The 22066-nt window shown below is 34.9% G+C and overlaps 1 protein-coding gene across 2 annotated transcripts in view; it reads right to left on the reverse strand.

Moving 5' to 3' along the window:
* The window catches only part of LOC108762381 (lachesin), a 143148-nt gene that overhangs the window by 70641 nt on the left and 50441 nt on the right, over nt 1-22066 (reverse strand). For both annotated transcript variants that reach the window (XM_018509352.1, XM_018509353.1), the window contains exon 2: nt 1418-1605. In XM_018509352.1, coding sequence (XP_018364854.1) covers nt 1418-1469 — 52 coding nt within the window. In that variant the 5' untranslated portion in view covers nt 1470-1605. The remainder of the gene's footprint in view (nt 1-1417; nt 1606-22066) is intronic.

Genomic DNA, 22066 nt, shown 5'->3' on the forward strand with positions numbered 1-22066 from the left:
CCGAAGTAGAATAGTCCCGTATGTAATAAATCGTAACGCAGCAGGATGAAATATTTGCAAAAACGCAATCGCTTCCTCTCTATTTACTGCTATCGGATAAACATTCGGGCAAGAATCTGACAGCTCGACGGTGGATGGCATCGCGCTTCCGCAGTGAAGTGGCACTCGAACTACACTTTATTTATTTTGCGGACTGCGTATATAGAACATCGTTGGCATCGTGCCCCCGTTGCATCTGCGTTATTGCTCGTTGTCGGGCACAACAGATTTCGTATTGGACACCTTTCGCAATGTATCGACTTCTGCGTCAATCGCAATAAGCGTATCCAATGTAATGGACCGGGAATGATATATGTAACAGAAGCTTGCTGCTCAAATCGTGCACGTGCTTCAATTTACTTAGTTGCATCGAATACTCGATTAATGCGATTGACGAACGAAGAGATATTTCTTGTTAAAAGTTATTTCTATATATTTCGTTGCGGATAAATAATTTCGTTCCATTACTTTATAAGTAACACAACTAAAAGAATATAATTTTCGAGTTATTACCATGGATGAATTAGGTGAAGATTATGCTATCAATCAATTAAAAGTAAATTGATTTAACTTCAAAACAGTTTGTGATCAAATATCACATGTATCGTTCTTAAGGTTTTCAAAAAAAGATCATAATATACCTTTTTCAAGAGTAATACATTTTGAGTTGTATTGTTTTTATAAGTAAAAAAGGATCTACACAGAACATTTAGAGTCAAAACAGTTTGGTGATCAAAGTTTAAAGAAGAAATTGTTTTATGTTGAATTGAATCATTTTAATTGATCAAGGTAAACTATTGATGATTTCGAGTTATATCTTTTATTTTTGATAAAGTATTCCAAATTCATTTTTTGTAACTTTGTAGGATATCGAAATCATCAATTCAAAAACGATGATTTTTTAAGGGTTGTAAAAATGACATTTATTCCCAAGAATTATGTTCCTAAACGTATATTCTTTTTATCAATATTATTTCATTAGTCAATAATTTTCTGTTGAATTGAAAAATAGATTATATATTACCTCTTTTCTGAAAAACTTAAATTTTTTAATTGTTACTTTTGAAATATGGAAACGCGATTTAAAATGTGAAGAATAAAAACACGTTTTAACAATTACTTTTCCAAATTCTTCGAAAATGTTATTTACGATTCTAAATTAAAAAAATAAAATCTTCCATGTAATATTTATAAAATATCTATAATACACATTGAACATATAAAGCAGCAGTGTAAATTTACAATTCGAAATGAGAGTGAAATGTCTTATATATTTTCAGAAGAAATTCTGAATATCGTGTTAATTTTTTCAAAAATTTCTACAAATCATTTCGAAAGAGTTAGGAAAGAGAGAGGTCATAGAATCGAAATCACTTACCGATTGGCACGTTGACAGCGATGAGAATGACAAGAGCGCGGTGGCAGAGCATTGTGCGCTGCAGTGAGAAAGAGAAGAGCCGAGGAATCGTCCGTCGTTGATGGCAGCCAGGCCTGCTCCCTTTATCTACTTAACCCCGTCATCTTCTACACGGACCTCCGTTTCCGATGCTCTGACACATAGCATGCCTGAAACAATCGCGTTGGTTCGATTATTTACTCGAGAGGGCAGTATTATCAGGCCCGTCGCTGCCGCCCGCTGTAACGATCACCCACGCCGCTTTATCGTCCGTTTCCAGCGAGCGAACTTTCGGGTTCGCTCAACATGTTGCAGCTTTGCTTCTCAAGATCGAGCAGCAGCGTCACGCTCGCGTTCTCCGGCCGAGCGTATCGTTTCGCTTGGTGACGTTCATCGACCGTATCTTGGCCAACTTTGTTAAGAGCGGAGCAACGTTAATTTCGATGTTCGCGATGAATAAGAAACTACTTTGACATTTTCGACACCACGTGTCTACGTTTGATGCACGATTATTAATACAATTGCGATCTGCCTTTCTTCCTTCCAGATATAAAAAGATAATTGTATTATTTAATCAAGATGTGATCACACACACGAAAATTGTGTATCTAGAAATTCGAAATTAAACGTACATGTGTTAGAATAATTAAGTTGACGATTTATTTTCATTGATTGAATTTGCAACACGTGTGTGACCAGTGTATGTCTTTCAACTGTGCACAGAAAGAAGACTATTCTTAAATCAACCATTATATATACTCATATATAAGCAAAAATATCATAATCTTGCTTCAAAGATATCAATCTTGATTTGATTAAATTTGTTTTGATGCAAGTATTACTTTGCACTTAATTCAAGACTTGCTCAATTAAAAATCTTATATCAATACAAATTCAAGACTAAAATTTTTAAAGCAAGATTACAATATTTTTGCTTATATATGAGTATATTATGGTTGATTTAAGAATAGTCTTTTTTTCTGTGTGTGAATAGAGATTTTGAATAATTTGTTGCCGTAAGCGAATTAAACTAATATAAATTAAGTAATTAGCATTAATTAAATTAATATTTTTAGTTTATTTTTAAATTTTAATAGAGATGAAGCAAGAGAAACATACATTTTTATAAAAGACCCCGCACTAATTATATGGAAATCCTGAGACGAATTAATTTTGACATATGTTGTAGCTTATAATGTAGTAAATAAACAATGTCATATAGATATGACTTAAATAATGGATAATTTTTTAAATTATAGTGTACCCCAAAAGTGCACTGTGAGCACAAGTTCCACATTTTTGTTACACTGTAACTGAAAAACTGTCTATTTATTTGAGCCTTGTATAACATATTTTGTTCATCACGTTGTAAACTACAACATGTGAAAACTCATTTCACCAGGACTCAGTTTTCTATGTAATTACTACAGGATTCTTTAGGTATGTATTGTTATATGCCAATTTTTAAGAGAATCATCAAACTTCTACTTTTTAAGAAGCACAAATGATGTACTTTTATATTAAATAAGGCTTGACTGATATTTTTCAGTATTTTTAGAAACTTATAATATTGCGATTATATTACTATTTACAATCCGCATTTACAAATTAATAAATGTCGCGATAAATTTAATTACATCGCTGTTACAATTTTGACGAGCGCGCTGTCAGTTAAAATAAGTTATTTCCGCGAATTTATAAATTATCACAGGCGCCGACAGAATTTACGGGAACGAAAACGGGTGGAATGCAAATAGCGCGTTTGTCACGTTTATGTAAGTACGTGTCACGTATATATTCGGCGATAAATTGCTCCTAAATGCATTTCCGCTTTAGACGATTTCTGTCGCCGTGGGAGAAATTAATCACGCGTGTTCACCGTCCATTATTTTATGACTTACGCATACCGTGGGCGATATACTGACGTTACAGTACTCGTGAAGTAGCCGATTTTATTATATAAAATTCACGTGCCATATGTTCCACGTAATACGCACGATGCAACACTACGATTCACTTCCGCTTATTATGCACACGGCCGTTAAGCGGCGATAAACCGTTAGTATAAATGTTATTCAAGTTCCGCCCGAAAATTCATTCTTCGATCGTCATGAAATAATCAGAGCACAGTCCCTATTGTTTCGATCGATTCATAATCATATATTAATAACTTGATTAAGATCGTAATCAAATACAAATGCCAGCAACGTCACTTTCAATTTATGGGTATCTATGAAAGTTTAATAATCAATTTTACGATCTTTGCTAGAGTGAAATAATGTTTTATGCAATAATTTTGCTTTGATCGTTCGATGTTAATAAACCAAACATTCGTTGCCAAAAATTTATACGAGTTGTGAAAATACCATGAAATATTTTATAACTACGAAAATGTATCAATTTTATATTTTGGTTTCTATAGAGAGGAAGAATCATTGACCTCTCTTTTTTTCTTCGTTAACAAATATTATCAATTACACTTTTACGCGTGTGGATGTCTTGCTGCACCTCGTCTCTACGCGTTTTATAACCCTCCGCTTCCGTTGATCGTCATCCATTTAACGCATATTAATCGAACTATGACATCCGAGTGTCGTTCCATCGTCGTCCGTTTGTTTCCGTTTCATCAGCGCGCGAAGAATAATACGTTAACAATGAACGAGCTTGCAACTCGATTATCGACGCTTGCAAGTTTAAAGCAAACAGGATCTAGAGAAAGGGACGTCGACAAGCCGACGACGAGACGGGACGACGAGATAAAATGCGAAACACGGAACTGGCGATGCTGCAGTTCGTTATTGGCGACGTGAAGCCAATCCATACCAACCTCGAAGCGCAGAGCCGACAATGAATTGTTTGGATCTCTTGCACATAAACGAACGCACAAAAAGTGACCATGGGGTTAACAGTAATTTGCATTCTGCATTTATATATCGTACCTACGCGCGTTATCTCTCGATGGTCCTGACCTGCAACCCGCCTGACCTCGTTCGCGACTAATAAAACAGAGTGATGATATATTGTCACTCCTGCGAATCATCAATAAACATATAATGTCAATTTCGCTGTTTGTCAATGGTTTATATTCCACTTTGCGAAAGATGTTTTTATAAAGAAATAAAATAAAAATCAATCAAAAGAATTAATTAATTAAAAAAGCGGTAATATGCGGCACTTCGAAGTTAGATTTAAAGATAGCATCTTGGTGCTTAATAATATTTCTATATAGATATTTAAATATATTTTTTACATCAAATTGCACGCTAAACACAATCGGTGTTGAAAACGTATAATCCTAAATTAAAGCTGTGTGTGTGTAATAGTATCATAAATTGAATATTGATGGTCAATTAATAATAATGATTCTTATATAATGACAAACATTTTTAAATACTCTCTCTGAAAAGAACTTATTATAATTTGAAGTATTGAAAAATTAATATTTAAATATAGATATATATTTATAATATAGTATAGAAATATCATTAAGCACTAAGATTTAGTCGATAGATATTAGACTTGATCGCATATTGGCACTTTTTTTACTTAAGATTTATTTATTTATATAAACGGCCTTGTTTAACTTATTATTGTTAAAAACCAAGAATTAGAGATGACGGTTAAGTCTTTTATAATACATATATTTCTATATTTTACTGATTTTATCGTTTTGTAATTGGGAATATAAGACATGTTTTAATAGGGACTAAAAGAGAAGGATGTCGTGCCGATAAACAGCGCTTACGCAGGGATGTTACGTGCATAGATAATATGATAAGCAAAGGGCAGTTTGTGATAAAGCTGGCGTGTGAGATAATGTGGCCGAGATAATTATTTTTCCACTACGACTGTTGATAAATCTTATTTCCTTTCTGTGATTAATTAGTGGGCCTAGACGGGAATGATAATGGATGCGAGATAGATACCAGCTCGAGTCTAAGAGAGGATGAAAAACAGTTCAGTCTGAATAAATGTCGGACGTGCCATCTTGATGCGCGTGAATGACGAGCGAGCTGATATATGCAGATCACGCTTCCGAGAAATTCTAATTATCTAAATTTTATTACATATTGCATAATTTCTTTACATCCATATTATTTCCTAATTCCATTTTTCGAGGAAAAAAAATTCGCTTGATATCTTTTCTCCAAAAGCGTTGAATCTTGAAGAATTATAAATTTTTTTTAATTCCAGAGTTTTCAGGAATTTTTTTCATCCCTCTAATGAATTCTTTCTTTAATCTTGAATGTAACAGCGATTTTTTAAAAATATATATGCATTTCTCGATTTTCAAATTAAAAATATTTTATCTCATTTATTCATTTTTGTTGTTAAATAAATTATACAAAAATGATTGAATTTCAGAATATTGATTTGCAATTTTTCCAAAAATAAAACAGTCTCTCTCTCTCTCTCTCAGCTTCTAAATATAAATTTATTTTAGTATTTTTCTGAATAATAATTACTTAGATGTTTATTTTCATCCGTCGCATATCAATATCGTCGCTATATATATATACTATATACGTTACTCAGAAACTCCTTAGCACCGCAAACGAATGGCAGAACATTAATCCGCCAATCTTCCGTAATACGATCAGGAGTTCACTAAGACGGCATGAAACCAAGCTAATATATGAATGAGGAAAACGATTAAATTCGAAACTAGCTATTTCTCTTAGACTTGGTATCCCCGAGAGCTCTAACGCTCTCTGCAAAGTTCAGTTCCACTCGCAACAGAAGCGTCGAGAGGAGCCCACCTATGTGCAGGATACGGAATATGTAAGACACGCGCGCACACGCGGGAACCATCCTCGGTGTAGCACGGCGTGTAGGTCGGCGAATTCGTGAATATTCAGTAACTCTGTCCAACCTTCCCCGGGGCAAGTTTACGGTCCTCGGTCTCGCTTTTACGAGTTCGTCAGGAAGAAACGACTTCGCGCCGAATCGACGAGACGTCCTTTCCTCGTATCGTCACCGACGCACTCGGGGACGTTTTCTCTCTATTGTGAAAAGTATCCGACGAGAAGTTCAAGAATAAGAGGGATTCATTTAGAATTTCATTTTAACAAACTACATATAACCAAGGAGTTGCATCATGGAATGCAAGCCTCGGAAAGGTCAGATCAAGATATAGGATGACGTAAACTGATACGCGTCAGTAATTGTAACAGTGGCTTTAATTTTGTTCTCGTTAGTTAATTTTGTTCTCTTTTTTCGTTATCTCAATTCGACGAGGATTACCCGATCGATAATCCAATCCGATATTTTACGTGTATCAATAAAGTGTTATTCAGTGGCAACGATGAAAACGTTTTTATTCGAATTAATAGAAGAAACATTTTACAGCCCCACATCGCGAAGCCATAAAATGTATCGATCTGTATTTGAGGATAGATATCGATCCCTCATGCTCATGCGAGATCGTGCATAAAATTAAATAACATCATTTAGCACGAACGTATTTATCATTTATTATTTAGGACGTTTTTAGTTTTAATATCCTAAATTCTCCAACTTTAAAAAACCGAACATGCGTGTTATATATTATATATTATCTTAAATTATATACTTCATACACGCAAAACAATTTTTTGCTGCTTCAGCTAGAATTATAGCTGCTTTTTGTATCTCATACGCATAGAATTTATAGCATAAATATAAATTCTATCTCTGTTATCTATATGATTAGATACAATACGTTCGCAATACTTATTAGAAATTTATTTATTTCAGCTATTTTTTTTATACTTAAATAATTTTCGCTATAACTGCAAGATTACTTTTTTGAGTGTATCTGCGTATATCAGAATTTTATCGCGATACTGAAATGTTGCACTTTCATTTCTATTTTCGAGCAATCGGTTCTTGCGCAACATTGATAAAAACGTTCGTACTAAACAGAAAGTTGTGCAAAACCTAAAATGATAGCGTGCTTCCGTCGTGTCCCTCGTTGGTATTATTTTGTAGTTATAAGTTAGACAGCACATCCCTGGGGTTATCAAATATTCGTTGAAGATACTCACAACTACCAAACTTGTATCGTGCTGTCCACATCAAATATATTTCCCCGCATCCCATTTGTGTTATTTCTCACGTCTCGGCGATGCAGCCACCTTGCAAATTCAAAGTATCCAAAACTTTGTCCCGACAAGAAATATAATAACATCTTACAAGATCCGCCTTGACCTCGGGCGATATCAACGCAAAACGATACATATCGAGCTTCCTTTCCACCGCTTTATTTATAGAACGCACCGTGGTTGAGACTTGTGCTTAAAATCAATGCGAGAGCTCACGTCTATTTCGAGCCTGAAATAAAATGATATTGATTTGTGACTAACACTCGTAGGAGATCTAATTTAACAGATTCCAATTTTAAATGACCTTAAACTACACATCTATCTTAAACACACATTTGCTCTAAAAGCAGCCCTGGTGCCTGTCTGTAGTGCTTGGCTAAAATAAACTTGATAGACGACTTCTTTCAGAAGCTAGATGTAACTCCGACCCGAAAGGCTTAATCGCGGAATTAATGAACACTGGCAACTTGCTCGTTACCCCATGTCGCCTTATCGTAGATCATTATCGTTAGGTATAAAACGTCCTGTGGCGTAGTCGCGACGAACAGAGCTGATAATTGGTGAAAAATGACGAGGGACTTTGTACTCTTAGCGGCTGTCATCTATCCTTATTAAGATCAAAAAATATTAATCCACATGACACTCCTCTTTCCGTCCTCCCTGTATAAGTTTGTCGGCGGGATTTCGTCTCCGATGCAAGATTACTTGTCGATCGATGTCGATCGACCCGGTTAGCCGGTCCTACTAGAAAGGGTTTTTAAGCGAAGTTCATTTGTGAAGTCTGCGGTAGACAAAATGGATTATAGGCTTCCCCCTTCGCCCTGCCCGATCGAAGAACACGCGGGAGGGTGAAAATGCTTGCCGTTCCACGGCGTAAAGAAGAAGTCGAACCCAAGAAGCATCGAGAGGGCGGACGCGAAGAGGGAAGTCCGAGGAGATCCCGAGCAGGGAGAGACCTGTCGATACCGTGATGTGACGAGTGACAGACTTTTTTTCCTCGGCTACTCCATTAACATCTCATTATGAACACTTCGGCGGCCTCGCACCGCTCGGGCAAAATATCTTAAGTCGAGTTCGAACTTCCATTAAAATATCTGCCGAGCTCGGCGAGTCTTCGTCGATCGCACGTAGCGACCGGAAGCGTTTAACGCGTTCCGAAAGTGTTGGTAGTATCCGGAAAGTGTTGAAGATAGTTTTTTACTTCGTGCCCTTGCTCGCTTCTCTTTGTCAAAGAATCGGCGGTGACATGCCAGCGGTATAAAGGGGGAAATCGGATAAACCGCGCGAACGTGACTTTTTTCCTTGGGCTTATCTCTCCGAAGATGCGCAGGTAGGAACGAGGTGCAGGGAAGTGGAAAATTTAAAATGTATTATCTTACTTCTTTCGAGATGAAAATACGGGACATTTGAAGAATAGAATATTTTAACGTTCTACAATAGTTTAGATATTTAATAACTCATATAACATTGCTTTTAAATTAATACAAAATTATTAATACAAAGATGATATATATGATGAATTAACACGTTAATTCTTCGTATTGTTACATTATATTGTTAAAATTTGTATAATATTCATATTTTAATACGTGATTATTGATCATATAGTTTGTCCTATTATTGCACCTGTGCTAACATGAATCGTAATTGATATCGCGACACGATATACCACACCTGCTTATCGATACTGAATACCAATCATACATCCGACACTTGCACATGAGTGTGCGCATTGGAATTCCTTTTCATGCTATTATCATAACTATCGCGGCAATCGAAATGTCGTAGCTTTTAGCTAAACTGTGGACGCTATTAAATTAGGAGATGCTACAAAGCATGTCCCTTGAATGCTAATGGAGTTAGCTAACTCGGTCGCCCAAATGCTACTTAATCGCTTTCTACAATTTCTATGCGTATTTACGGCAAGCGAGATGCACGATTGCATGGCATCGAATACAGAATAGCTTAAGGAATTTTCCTTATACTTAATCGTCTATGAAGGAAGAGAACTTACGACTCTGCCGCTATTCTTATTCTTTCGAATAACGATGCGTTACAAATATTTTTTAACAAAACGAAAAATTATAAAGAATTAATAAATTTTTCTCTATTGTATTAAAGGTAAGTACTGAAAGTTTGGTGGCGATTTAGAATCTGAGTCAAAAATTATTTTTATAAGAAATAGATAAGTTTAAAAAAATTAATTAAAAGCAAATTTAAATTATAAAATTGTTAAATATAAATATTGATCTTCTTGAACTGTTTCATATGTTTCATATGTATATAACATTCATTTTTATTCGGAAAAAATATAAACTTCCAATTCTAGTAACTTTTTGCAGAGAGTATACACCTAGCACAGCCTTAAAAACGAATCAAGAATATTTGTGCATAATATTGCATTTCCTATTTCTTAAATACAAGTTTAAACGTACATTCATTAAAATTTATTTCTAATACATTAATGCGTTTTTAAATTGGAGTTTTTTTTCCAACTCATGAAATTCCCCAATTCTCACTGAGCAATACAATTTATTAGCAAGAGATACATTTTTACTTAAATGCTAGTTCGCCACAATCGTGAAGATTATGATCAGCCTGGAACGTCTACGGGATGTCGTATAAGTGCGAACGTAATTCGCTCTTTGTACAAAAGCACCCTAATATATCACACTTCGCGACGCAGCTCTATGCGAGAGGGAGGAAGTACAGAAACGTACACTCTCCGCGGAAAAGTCTGCAAATGAATTCAGCGGAATTTCACCGTCGGAAATTTTATGACCGAAATTAGCATATTTATTTTGCGCAGAACCGGTTGGAGAATCGCGAGGCATTGCGAATTCTAGGCAAGGGTCTCTTGTAATATTTTTTAATTGCCTTTATAAGGATTGCTTTTCGTGTTTTGTTTCGTCCTTTGTTAACCATTCTGAGAAGTGCTTCTCACGACGGAGAAATGAAATCACAATTGTAGATCACGTACGATTGTGCTAAGATTGTATGAAAATGTAAACGAGAGATATAGAAAGTACACAAACAATATTTCATGTGCGAGATTTGTTTTTATTTCTCGTGAATTTTTTAAATATATAATGTACCAATGATGGCGATGCTGCTTCTCTCATCTCCATACAATTTTTACCTCAAATTTGCGAATTTTATGACAAATAGACAAAGTAATATCTTGAAATTTAAATAAGTACACGAGAGAAATAATGACATTTGTTTGCCGATAATTCAAGTAAGGAAGAGTAGAAACATCTGGTATACGTTTCAGATGCGTATCAGTGCTGTCTTACGCGCAAACAGGTCATTGAGTTCAAATCGCTCGTTGTGCAAGGGAGTTTCTTAGAGGAAGGAGAAATGGTGTCTCGAGTGCTGGACTATCAATAATAAAACTGAGTTTACTGCCACGGGGAAATGGTGGCGCCGTGCCCCACCGTCGAATATTGAGGAAGTATCGAGAAACACCTGCGCAAATTGAATGCGTTAGACCTCTCAGGTCAGGTAATATAACTCGGCTCTTACACCGTATAACTTCGTCGCAGCGTAGCGCTGCAACCGAAAGCACTGCCTGTAACGCGCCCGCGTCTGTCGCTTCTTTCTGTCTCTATTTTTTCTCTTGCATTCTGTTTGTACTCGGCAAAATTGCGAGATTATTACCGCATTTTTACCCACGGTCTTTAAATTTTACATTCACTTTGATACATCCCTTACAGAAATCTAATACTGACTAACACTGAAAGACAGTAATTAATTACTTATTTTAAGTATTAAAAGCACTATTGTTCAGTACTTTTAATACTCCAAATAAGTAACTAATTACAGTCTTTTAATAATAAATTGACTAATATTGAATTGGCCAGTATTATAGATTTCTGTAAGGGATGTTTCTTAAATGTCGCTTTCTTCACAAAATGATTTAAACATTTGCATTATTGAAATTTTATGACAATAAATACTATTCTATTATAAATATAAATAATATTAAATGAAAATTGACCAAGAAGTGTTCAACACAAATGAACGAAGAAAGTCATATTCGGTCAAAGTAAGTTCTAATAATAATTTTTCTGTGTAAATTTTATAATTTCCAGTTCAAACAAACTGCGCGCCGATTTATTTAACAGCATTGAAATTCACACATAATTTTGCTTAAATTGGAAATTGTAAAATTTAGACAAAAATATTAAAAATTAATCACCAAGTTTCGCTTTGACCAAATATGGTCTTTTTCGTTCATTTATTTAAACTATAAATCCGAACACGTTTAAGGCGGTACAAAAATGATTAAGGAGTTGGTATTTTTTTCAACGATGATTATCATGGCGTCTCATGCGTTAATTTAAGTAGGTTTCTCTCGACATTTTTTTGTTAAAGATAAACTCTTTATTCTTGTTCAACAACGAGATGGATCTCGTGGATGACTTCTCGTACAATGGCCAAGAGATTCCCGGATTCATTCGTTACTAGTCGAAGAAGGAGAGGCATGCCCGCGCGACTGCACTCGATCTTCATGCCTGACGTGCAAATGCCGGGGTTAATGCGACGCGCTCCATTAAAGTCGAGTCCCTACACCCCGGAACATTACTAATTACACGTGGCGCGCATAGTCCACGCCCGGCAGTTAGCCTCCCTCTCATCGCTGCCGACGTTCTCCCTCCGTCGCTTTTCTCACTTCGAGCGAGAGTCCCGTCCTTATTACGAAACTGTACATGCGATACAACGCGTCCCCTCGTTGCAAGTTGCATTCTAATATTAATAAATTTGAGCTGCTCGCAAATGCGTGCAGCCACATTTGCCGTGCGACGCCGTCGACAAAGACGCCTGTAACTTCATTAAGCGACGACGAAGCCGCCTCTAGTGGTCTTAATCCTTTCGTGATGCTCTTCTATCACGGGATCATATTTGAAGATAACAGCGAGTTATTATCACGCGAATGCGCGACAAAATATTATTAACAAGATTTTATTGGATTTAAAACGTTAAAATAGATAAATCTTACTATGTGTATGTACAATACATCAACAAATATCTAAAAAGGCTTGGAAGAATCTATCAATAATAATAAAAATAAGCAAGCCCATCAAAGCCAACATCAGTTGTTCGGATGCACAATTTATTTTCGTGTTAATTTAAAAAATCATATCAAAAATTAATTCATATACGTTTCGACCCCTATATTTGGGTCCTTATCAATATAAACCTAAATCCGCTTATATACTATACGCAAATTCCAAGCTGCGATACAGCTCATTCTTCTTTATCCAATTTCCAAGTTAGATAAAAAGAGAACGGAATCCAATACATTATGTCAAAAGGGCAGAACACATATCGCAGTATATGGAATTTGCGTATAGTATGTAAGCGGATTTAGGTTTATATTGATAAGGACCCAAATATAGGGGTCGAAACGTATATGAATTAATTTTTGATATAATTTGTTAAAATTAACACGAAAATAAATTGTGCATCCGAACTGATGTTGGCTTTGATAGGCTTGCTTATTTTTATTATTACAATACATCAAAAGGTTGATCTTTTCATGATAACGATACGACGACTGCTTATAAGAACTTGCTTCAGTAACATCCCTCGACCGCATGCCTTTCCATCCCTACCTCATCCGTCCATTCCTTTATCAGCGACGTAACCACAAGCATCTTACGAGCGGTTTTCCTAGGTTGGACCGGGCAAACCAAAGGGTCGTCCTGTCTGGTATCAGGAACCTTGATACCAGGGATCCTGCCTGAGGTGGATAATTGCAAATTCCATTTAGACGACACGTAACTGCCGCGCATCGCCCGTGAGGGCGCATTAGCGATCGGGCTGATTGCACTTTTACTGCTTATAAGTGGATTTTCGTTAAGGAACTCGGAACTTCTCTTGCAAAAGAGTCACAATTACATTAGCCATTGTTAGATACGAGTACTCTTTTATCGCATTTTTACAATAATTTCTAGAATTTTCAAATACAAGATATATATTGGTATATATTAAGTGTTAGATTGGATTACAACATGCGACATGAAGAAACATTGTTTTAGAACGTTGTCACATAATATAAATAAGTTTTTTTAATTCAATATAGAGATATTTACAAAAAATAATCGTCCACTCTTAATTTTTTATTCTATTTTTCTAATATCTCTGATTAATTCATAACAAAAACATATATTTTTGTAATGCTAAAGGAATATTTGTTGAGATCTATCAAAGGTTTTTGTTATTAAATAACAAAAAACTTAAACTTAAATTTTTAGCAATATAAAAATGTAATACTTGAGCTTAGCATAAATATAATATGATAATTGGCCTATATGAATAGAAAAAAAATGACAAAATTAAGATTGTGAAATATAAAATTACTCTAAATCATTACCTTATTTAAAAATTAGGAAAATGTCCCAAGATCATCACAGTAAGACACGCATGTTCAAGTTATGACTCTTACAAAGTTCTATTTATGGAAAAATTAAAATTTATGAATTTCCACACTAATTACTAACAAAATTATTAGATACATTGAAAAAAAAGATTTTGTTAATTTAACAAGTTATCAGTAGATACCTGTAACAAATGATTTGTAGATATAGTGACAACAAATATCGGTACCGAAAACGAATATATGATTTATTACTTTTGATTCGTTACTCAATTTTCTATCATCGAAATTGAAGCTGGTCTGCTATTCCAACCAATTATTAGTAATAAAAACAATTATGTCTGCTGGATAGATTTTTATTTGCTAGCAATACTGATTATTTGCAAAAGATACAAACAACGATTTAGCAAATGTGATTTTTATCGTACATGTAAACTGTGTATTATAATATTTGTTAATACTGACGAATAATGAGAAATGATTTGCAATAATAACTGATCGATTCGTTTTCCTACCGAATAATCACATTTGTTATCGCATGTCGCGTTTCGAAACACAGGCACGAGAGTTCCTTTTTCGCCTATCAATGAGCGCGCAATCACGTAAAGTTTCTCTCCTCCTTTCGATAACGCGGCAAGTTTCTCGCGCCGTAATGAAAATATAATGAGCCGCAGACTTGACCATTATTTTTGCGTATCCGAATCTATCGTAGTAGAAACTTGGTAGACGCACTGAAAGCAAGACGAATCGAGTTTCCATAGCTAACGATCGAACAGACGTTGAACGAAAAGTCGCCGTCGCCGTTTGCGATCTTTGACGTCCTCTCGCGGCGCGGCGCGGCGTGCGCAAACTTAGTTTACCCCGAATGGTTATTTATCCCCACTACCACCGTCTGGGTATAAGGAGCAACCAGCTATACAAGGAGAACGGTCTTGGGGGCTTGCGGGAGCGAAAAGCGAGCAAGACGGTGGGGGGAGAGAAAGAGCTTTGTTCCCGTGACGTCATGATGGAACGTGTCCCGTAACTTCTGCTCAGGAAATTGGAGAAGTATTGTGATGCAGGACGTAGCCTGTCGGAGCCGGGAAAACCGAGAGGAACCTTCAAACTCCTCTTCGTATCCCGACTGAGAAAATCATACCGAAATATCCCGCAGGATGGACGGACATGCATCGCGGTGGACGCTTTATGTATGTAGTCGGAATACATGGCTTCTTGCGTGCCCTTTCTTCCTTAATAATAGCATGAGCGAAGTTTGATGGCAACCTTTCTTAATTTTGAACATTGCTTTAACTTACGTTTTTGAAGTGCAATTCTTCCTTTTTAAAAACTAAAATTATTGAAAGATTAAATTAATAAAAATGCGAAATTTATGATTAATTTGACTAAAATAACAATTGATAATAACTCGTAAAAATTAGAAGATATCAAAATAAAATCGATTTCCATTAATATACTTTGCAACCAACAAGCTTTATAGATTTGTACATCGACGAAACAGTTTAAGTATGTGGGACACTTCGGCGTTGTCCAAGCATTCACGATTACGTAAGCGAGTTATCTTAATGAACGATGTTTATAATTTGTTAGAAAATGGATCCAATTATACGGCAGCTAGCAGTTCCCATATTTTGTACCTCGATATCGAACCGCGCACGTGCCATCGTCGTATTCCAACGGTGGGACGCATTTGCACCGATTGGCAATCCATTGAAAGTCAAACTAACCCGTCTACGACATTTGGATTCTAAGGAGGAGGCGTTGCACTTGGTAATCCGAAACTTCTGACTCTCTCCCACGATCTGCACTCTATCTCGCGTCCTCACCCCTTCTCTTTATACCTCTTTTCCTTGGACGACAAGATTCATCTAAGTTAAGCCCCGCTGATTTGCATTCCTCAGCCAAGGACATTCGAAGTTCGATAAGGCAATAAGTGTGAAAAAGTGATTCCGTGCCCGCCGCTTAAAGATTGCGAGAACTTATCTGATAGGAAATACACGTCGCGTAACATGAGCGAAATAAAATCACGTCTCATCCTGTCGCGCCCCAGGAAACAAATAAATATCTGGTCACAATATAATGCAAACGACTATATGATCAATAGTTAATCACATAAATTTTGCACAATTATAAATGTATTAAGTTTGAGGCAAAATATTAATTTTTAGAATTTTACATAATTTTTTATTAGACATTCATTATGGAGACAAAACTAATAAAATTTTAATATCTATTATAATTAAAATATCTATTATAATTGATCAAACGATGAGCACATTTCTTCAGATCTGTTAATTAAATAATTTAAGAACAATATTAAGTAGTTTTTTTTCCAATGAAATAATAGCGTATACTAATAAAACTAGATTTACATTTTTGTTGGGTTGCGGTATGCACGAAAACCAGAATTACAGAGCGATATTAAGGAATAGTAGTGCAATTAAGTGAACGTGTATCCAAGGCACTCAAGCACTCAACGTTTAAGTATACCCTTCCGTTTATATGTACACTTATATCTCTTCCTCTTCAAAATGAGAGCCGTGCAAGCTTTATTTTGAGTAAAAATTTTAAGAAAAGAAACAGTATAACCATTCCGAGGAAAACGAATTTAAGAAATTAAATCTTTACATTTTTAAAATATAATATTAAACACACGTATGTTGTGTTAGGAATATAATCTGAAAGAAATAATTATCTGTCGAAGTAAACAAATCAGTGTAAACAAAATTGTATAATTATAACTTATATATCTGTTTCTAACAATATATACCACAATGCTATAACATATACTTATGTTATAACAGTTACTATAAAGTAAATTGAGTGTCTCTCTACTAGAAACTTACTTCATTGTTCGGAGAAAGGACGATGTCGAGATCTTATCTTTTACTGTACTATAAATGGGCGCGATCTTTCATCTTCAAAGAGGCAAGACCAACTGTCCCCTGCGCGACAGTTCACACTGAGATCGTCCAGTTCGTCCATCCACGAGACGGAACGAGGTGTCGCGTGAGCACTCGATTTCCGCCCCGCGGAAACCGTTTAGCGCGCCGGCTCACCCTACTAGTAAATCGGAAAACTGTCACGTTCGAAAATTGACATTTTTCTAGGTAGCGAAGTAGTGCCGAGCAGTCGCCTCGAGGCTATCGCAAGAAGGGTAGAGGGTTTACACCGGGTGTTGTTGCAGATAATAGGGAAGATGGAATTTCGACACTGTCTCAAGTACACTCCCTTTGCGTTCAATGCATCTTCAATTGCATTCGCGTTGATGAACGTGTGTGCATCGCTTATGTAACGACGATTGCTTGAGGGAGAGGAATGCTTAGACAACCATGGGGAAGCACGTAGGTGAGATTCACCGGAGACTTTACACGAGCTCGTCCCACAGGACTAGCTGGTTGACGATGTCGATAGATACGTGTCAGCAGCATGTTAACCGTGCATTACAAATTCTCGCATTCCCGCGGCTACGTAACAATCGCGTGCATTCAACCCTGCATGTGGATGTAGAACGTGAGAAGCTTCCACGTAAACACGTAGAGAAAGATCGGTTTATTAGCCTGAATAATCTTGTCGAAGTAATAATGCATGTACAAACGCTTGATGTGGTAAAGGTAAATAAATTTCTTTCAAATTTGTGCAATATTGTAGAGATTACTGTATAGATTATAAGAAAGATAGAAACTTTGTTCTTTTTTAAGATTAAATTTATTGCAAAAAGAAATGTGGGCACGACTACGATTATCAAGAAAACTTTTATTGCTTACGAAAGCGTATAACTGTATATCACACAGAAAAATAACAAATGATAATAAATTGCTCGATACTGCGAAATGAAAAACATCGGTTTGCTTTCAGGCCGTAGCAATAAAACATTTCGGGTAATCCTCGTACGAGTAAAATATATAGAAAAATATTGGAACGTAAATAGAGTACGAAAACACTCTGCGATTCCATCATATTGTATGAATCCTATGAAAATCATTTGCTGGTATATTATTTTCCACACCTATCAACTAAGCGAAAATTATTTTTTTTTTTGTCGAATGCTAATCTTTATTTATTGTTGCGTAAAAATACTTTTCGTGTGGCTGAATTCAAGATTTGCCGTCCGCGGAAAAGTTTTTACGTTGCTTACTTTCAATTTTACAATACAGCTTTTTACCGCAAACCGCTACCCGCTTAAGAAAACTTTCGTTGTCTTTATCGTTCTCCTCCTTTCCTTTCTTTTTCCGACTTTTCTTCTTTCTTCCGCACATGCATTGCAGCTAGAATACCACTGCACTTGACATCCTCTATGCCGAGAGTTTTTGCGACGTTAGGTGAGGAATAAAAGATTTCTGGAGGATAAAATCCGTGGGAGGATCGAAAGTTTCGGGGGTCACTTCTCTCGTACGTCAACCTACGAACTTCGATTTGTTCAAGACTCTGCTCAGCTATTTCTTTGAGATCCTTAACCATATAACATGGTCATAAATGTCGAAAAAGAGATTACCAGCTTTTGTAATGTATATTATTTCGTAATATATACATATTAATATACAGGTCTTCGTTAAACTGATTACGATAGATAACATTTGTGTTTATTATTGAATATCATAATCTTAAAATTTTTCTTCAATTTTTAGATAAGATCGATTGCATAACTTTGAACAGTATACTTATGAAAAACATTTTATATGCATTTGTTTAAAAAAACTAGATAACGGTTAAGCAACAGGATTTGAGAATAAAGTTGTAAGTGCATAAATAGTTTTAACATTTCTCTCTTCTTTCTATTTTTTCTATATTTTTTTGGATATATAAGATGAAAGACAGATTATCTTCAAAACATAAAATATTAAAATATTTGTAACTTCCATTTCTTTTACATTCAAAAGACTTTGAAAAATTGTCTTCTAACCGGAAGAACAATAATAAAAGAACATCACGTAGGTCTCAACTAATATTTTCCGAGCTACGTATGTAATTCCGTGATAAAGCGTGTCGTGCTAACTACTTGTTGCGGTCGGAATTGTTGCAACGGTGTTAACTAATCCCCGCTGATATTTTTGCAGCGCGACAGTAAAGTCGCGGCCGAGAAACTTTACGAGTGGGATGAGTTCCGCGGCAATTGCGGGACTCAAATGGAGAGAGCAAGAGACAAGGGGAGACTTTGTAAAAGTTTCGACTTGGTTCTTCCTCGCCGATATACTTCTTCAACTTGATGGAATTCGATTTCGGTAGGATGGCGGGCTTTCTCACTGCGTGCTGTTCCCGGGATCGTGCTACTATCGACGGTTAGGCGACAAAAATCTAACTGTACGAGATTAGATCGACGATTTCGAGCAGAACTTTAACTGTCTCAACAATCTGCTAGCATTTATTGGGAAGATTTTTATTTTTATCAGATTTTCATTTATATTTTATAGCTAACAGATGTGCTTAAATAATCGCGTGAAACTTTATTCATTGTTTCTTGTTTTCTTTTTAAATCTTCTTTAACCTCTGGTTTTATTTTTAATAATTACGTAAATTTTAATTACATTATTTAATCACATTCCGTTTTCTATTCTTGGCGATCTTAAAGTTCTTTAGACATTTAAGAAGATATATTAAAAGCCGAGCATTGATTGATCTTGTACGGACAAATGCATTTGTAAGTTTTGCGATTTTATGAGTATAAATGAAGAGATGTGTTGAAGTCAAAGATGTTTAGCGACACGCTACGCGATACGTATAAAATCTATTCACCTTCCTTTCATAAGATTGCTTTGAGCGAAATAAGCTCTATTCTGAAATGCCAATGCATCAAGAACAGTGATATTGGAAACAACAGTAAACTATTTTTCTTGCTTATTCCATCTATATAAGGTGTATGTTTCATCGATCTAAGATCATATAAAAATATTTCTTACTATTATCATTTCTAGACGATTCAATTCAATACGTTCGAGTCATTAAAGATTCTATGAAATTAATTCTAAGTACATTGATTCCTTTTATAACGCTAATGATAAAAATAATACCGGTTATATATATACATATATATGCTATATATTTAATTAATAATCATAATAATAACTTATTTAATTTTTTCCGAAAATTTAAAACGTAAAATTTTTATATGTAGAGATTTTTGGATTTCAATACCGATATTAGAAAAAGAATTCGAACATTACATGAGAACTCAAGGCACCTTATATATATGACTTGGCGTATTCCACCGGGACGGTTCTACGAGTTTTCACCGACTTCTGGTACCCATTCTGCGTTCTTTATTCGTTCCTTCCCTCTTTTTTCTTTTCCCTTCGTGCAACGAGCCAACCCTCTTTGGCCACTTCCGTCAATGTAACCGCTCGAAGCTAAAACGATCAACTCTTACGCAGGATCTGTCTGCATTTTGGCAACAACAATGAGAATAGAAAAAATTCCATTTTAAATTTATAGACTTATACAACGAGAGAGAGAGAGAGAGAGAGAGAGAGAGATTTTTTGACCATGTAGAGAGATAAATTACAGAGAAAGGAAATATATTTAGTAATAAATATAAATACTTATTTTTCGTTAATTTTTCTTTATATAAATAATAGACATACATATAACAGGCATTTTTTTATCTGAAGAAGAAGAAAATAATTTTGTCTCATACTAAGAAATTTACAAGAAATACACTTCGCTTTCCATTCTGAAACTTTCTATTTCGAGTTTAATAGAAGCTACGTTATACATATATTAGACTTTATATTTCTACATTTTCCCAACAAAATGAATATAAAAACATGTAATAAAATAACGAAAAATAAACATTTTATATTTTTAATAATAAAACCTAAAACTAAATAACAATCTCTCTTTAAAAAATATTAAACTCAGAAATTGTATATATCTTTTTATCATAATTTTTCTATTTTTCGCATCTAGATGCGAAAAATAGAAAAATTTGTATCGTATAAAAAGTAATTAATTCATGTTGTATAAAAAGTACGAAATACTGGAACTGCTTTGTAGAGAAAAATTATAAAAATATCTTTAAATATATTTAAAGATATTTAAAACGGTTAAAATATATTTTCTAATTTTATTATTTCTCTTATACATGTATATATATATGCAATTATATATACATTCGTACTTTTAGTTTGAAGATAAAAAATCACTTAAAACGTAATTCATTTAGATGTATATTTATATCAACGAATGTAATTACACATAAAAATATCTAAAATCTTGGAGCTTTTGCATCCGATTTTTATTCAGTCACGTATTGGGCATTTTAAAAAAGTTTCTTACAGTTTCTCTCTCACCAACTCGGCGATTGGCGTATCTCAGTAATGGCGAAATTGTTTAGCGGAGCGTTTTAATCGAGAATCGCCGAGGAAAACTTTCAGTGCCATAAAAATTTATCCTGAAGACGGCCGGAGCGAGGAAGTAGGTGGAAAAACAGGTTGAGATGGGGGAGGGTAATTGGTCGATGCAATTCTTACATAAGTTTGACTATCGTCCCGTACAAATTCCTGCTCGCGTGCCGTGGAATGAAAATTATAATTCGCGAGCTCGGCTACGCTGGATTTACATTCTCCCTTAACCGCGGTAGCAAGAAGATTTTCGCTTAAAATTCCGGGCATGTTTACCAAGCATCGTTTGTTCGCAGTTTGTGAACGATATTATTTTCTACAAATATTAATATCCTGCTTTTCTCTCTCTTTCTATTATAATCTTCGAATCGTATTTGAAATACGAGCGATATTCGCGTTCTTGGCAATACTGGAAAATTAAACAGCAATTGACTACCAGATATTTAACTTTTTATTAGGTCGTATTTCCCCGAGGCAACAAATAACTACGAGTTTATTGTCGAGAAAACAAATATAAGAGATGTTTAATAAATAAAACATAATAGGAAAAAAAAGATACAAACGCGTAAATAAAGATATTTCAACAGTAAACTTTAATGTATATATTGTAGTTTATTTGTAATCTGAAGGCAGATGTTATAAATAAAAAAACGTATTTTCTTAATAATATATTAATTATAGAAAATTATGGGATAAATTTTCGATAATTTTTTAAAGATTCTTATGGCTTTTTTTTTATATTTACTAATATTTTATACGTATATATATTTTCGATAATTTTTTAAAGATTCTTATGGCTTGTATTTAATATGTACTAATTTTATATACGTAT

This window comes from Trachymyrmex cornetzi, unplaced genomic scaffold (assembly GCF_001594075.2).
Source record: "Trachymyrmex cornetzi isolate Tcor2-1 unplaced genomic scaffold, Tcor1.1 scaffold299, whole genome shotgun sequence".
NCBI lineage: Eukaryota > Metazoa > Arthropoda > Insecta > Hymenoptera > Formicidae > Trachymyrmex > Trachymyrmex cornetzi.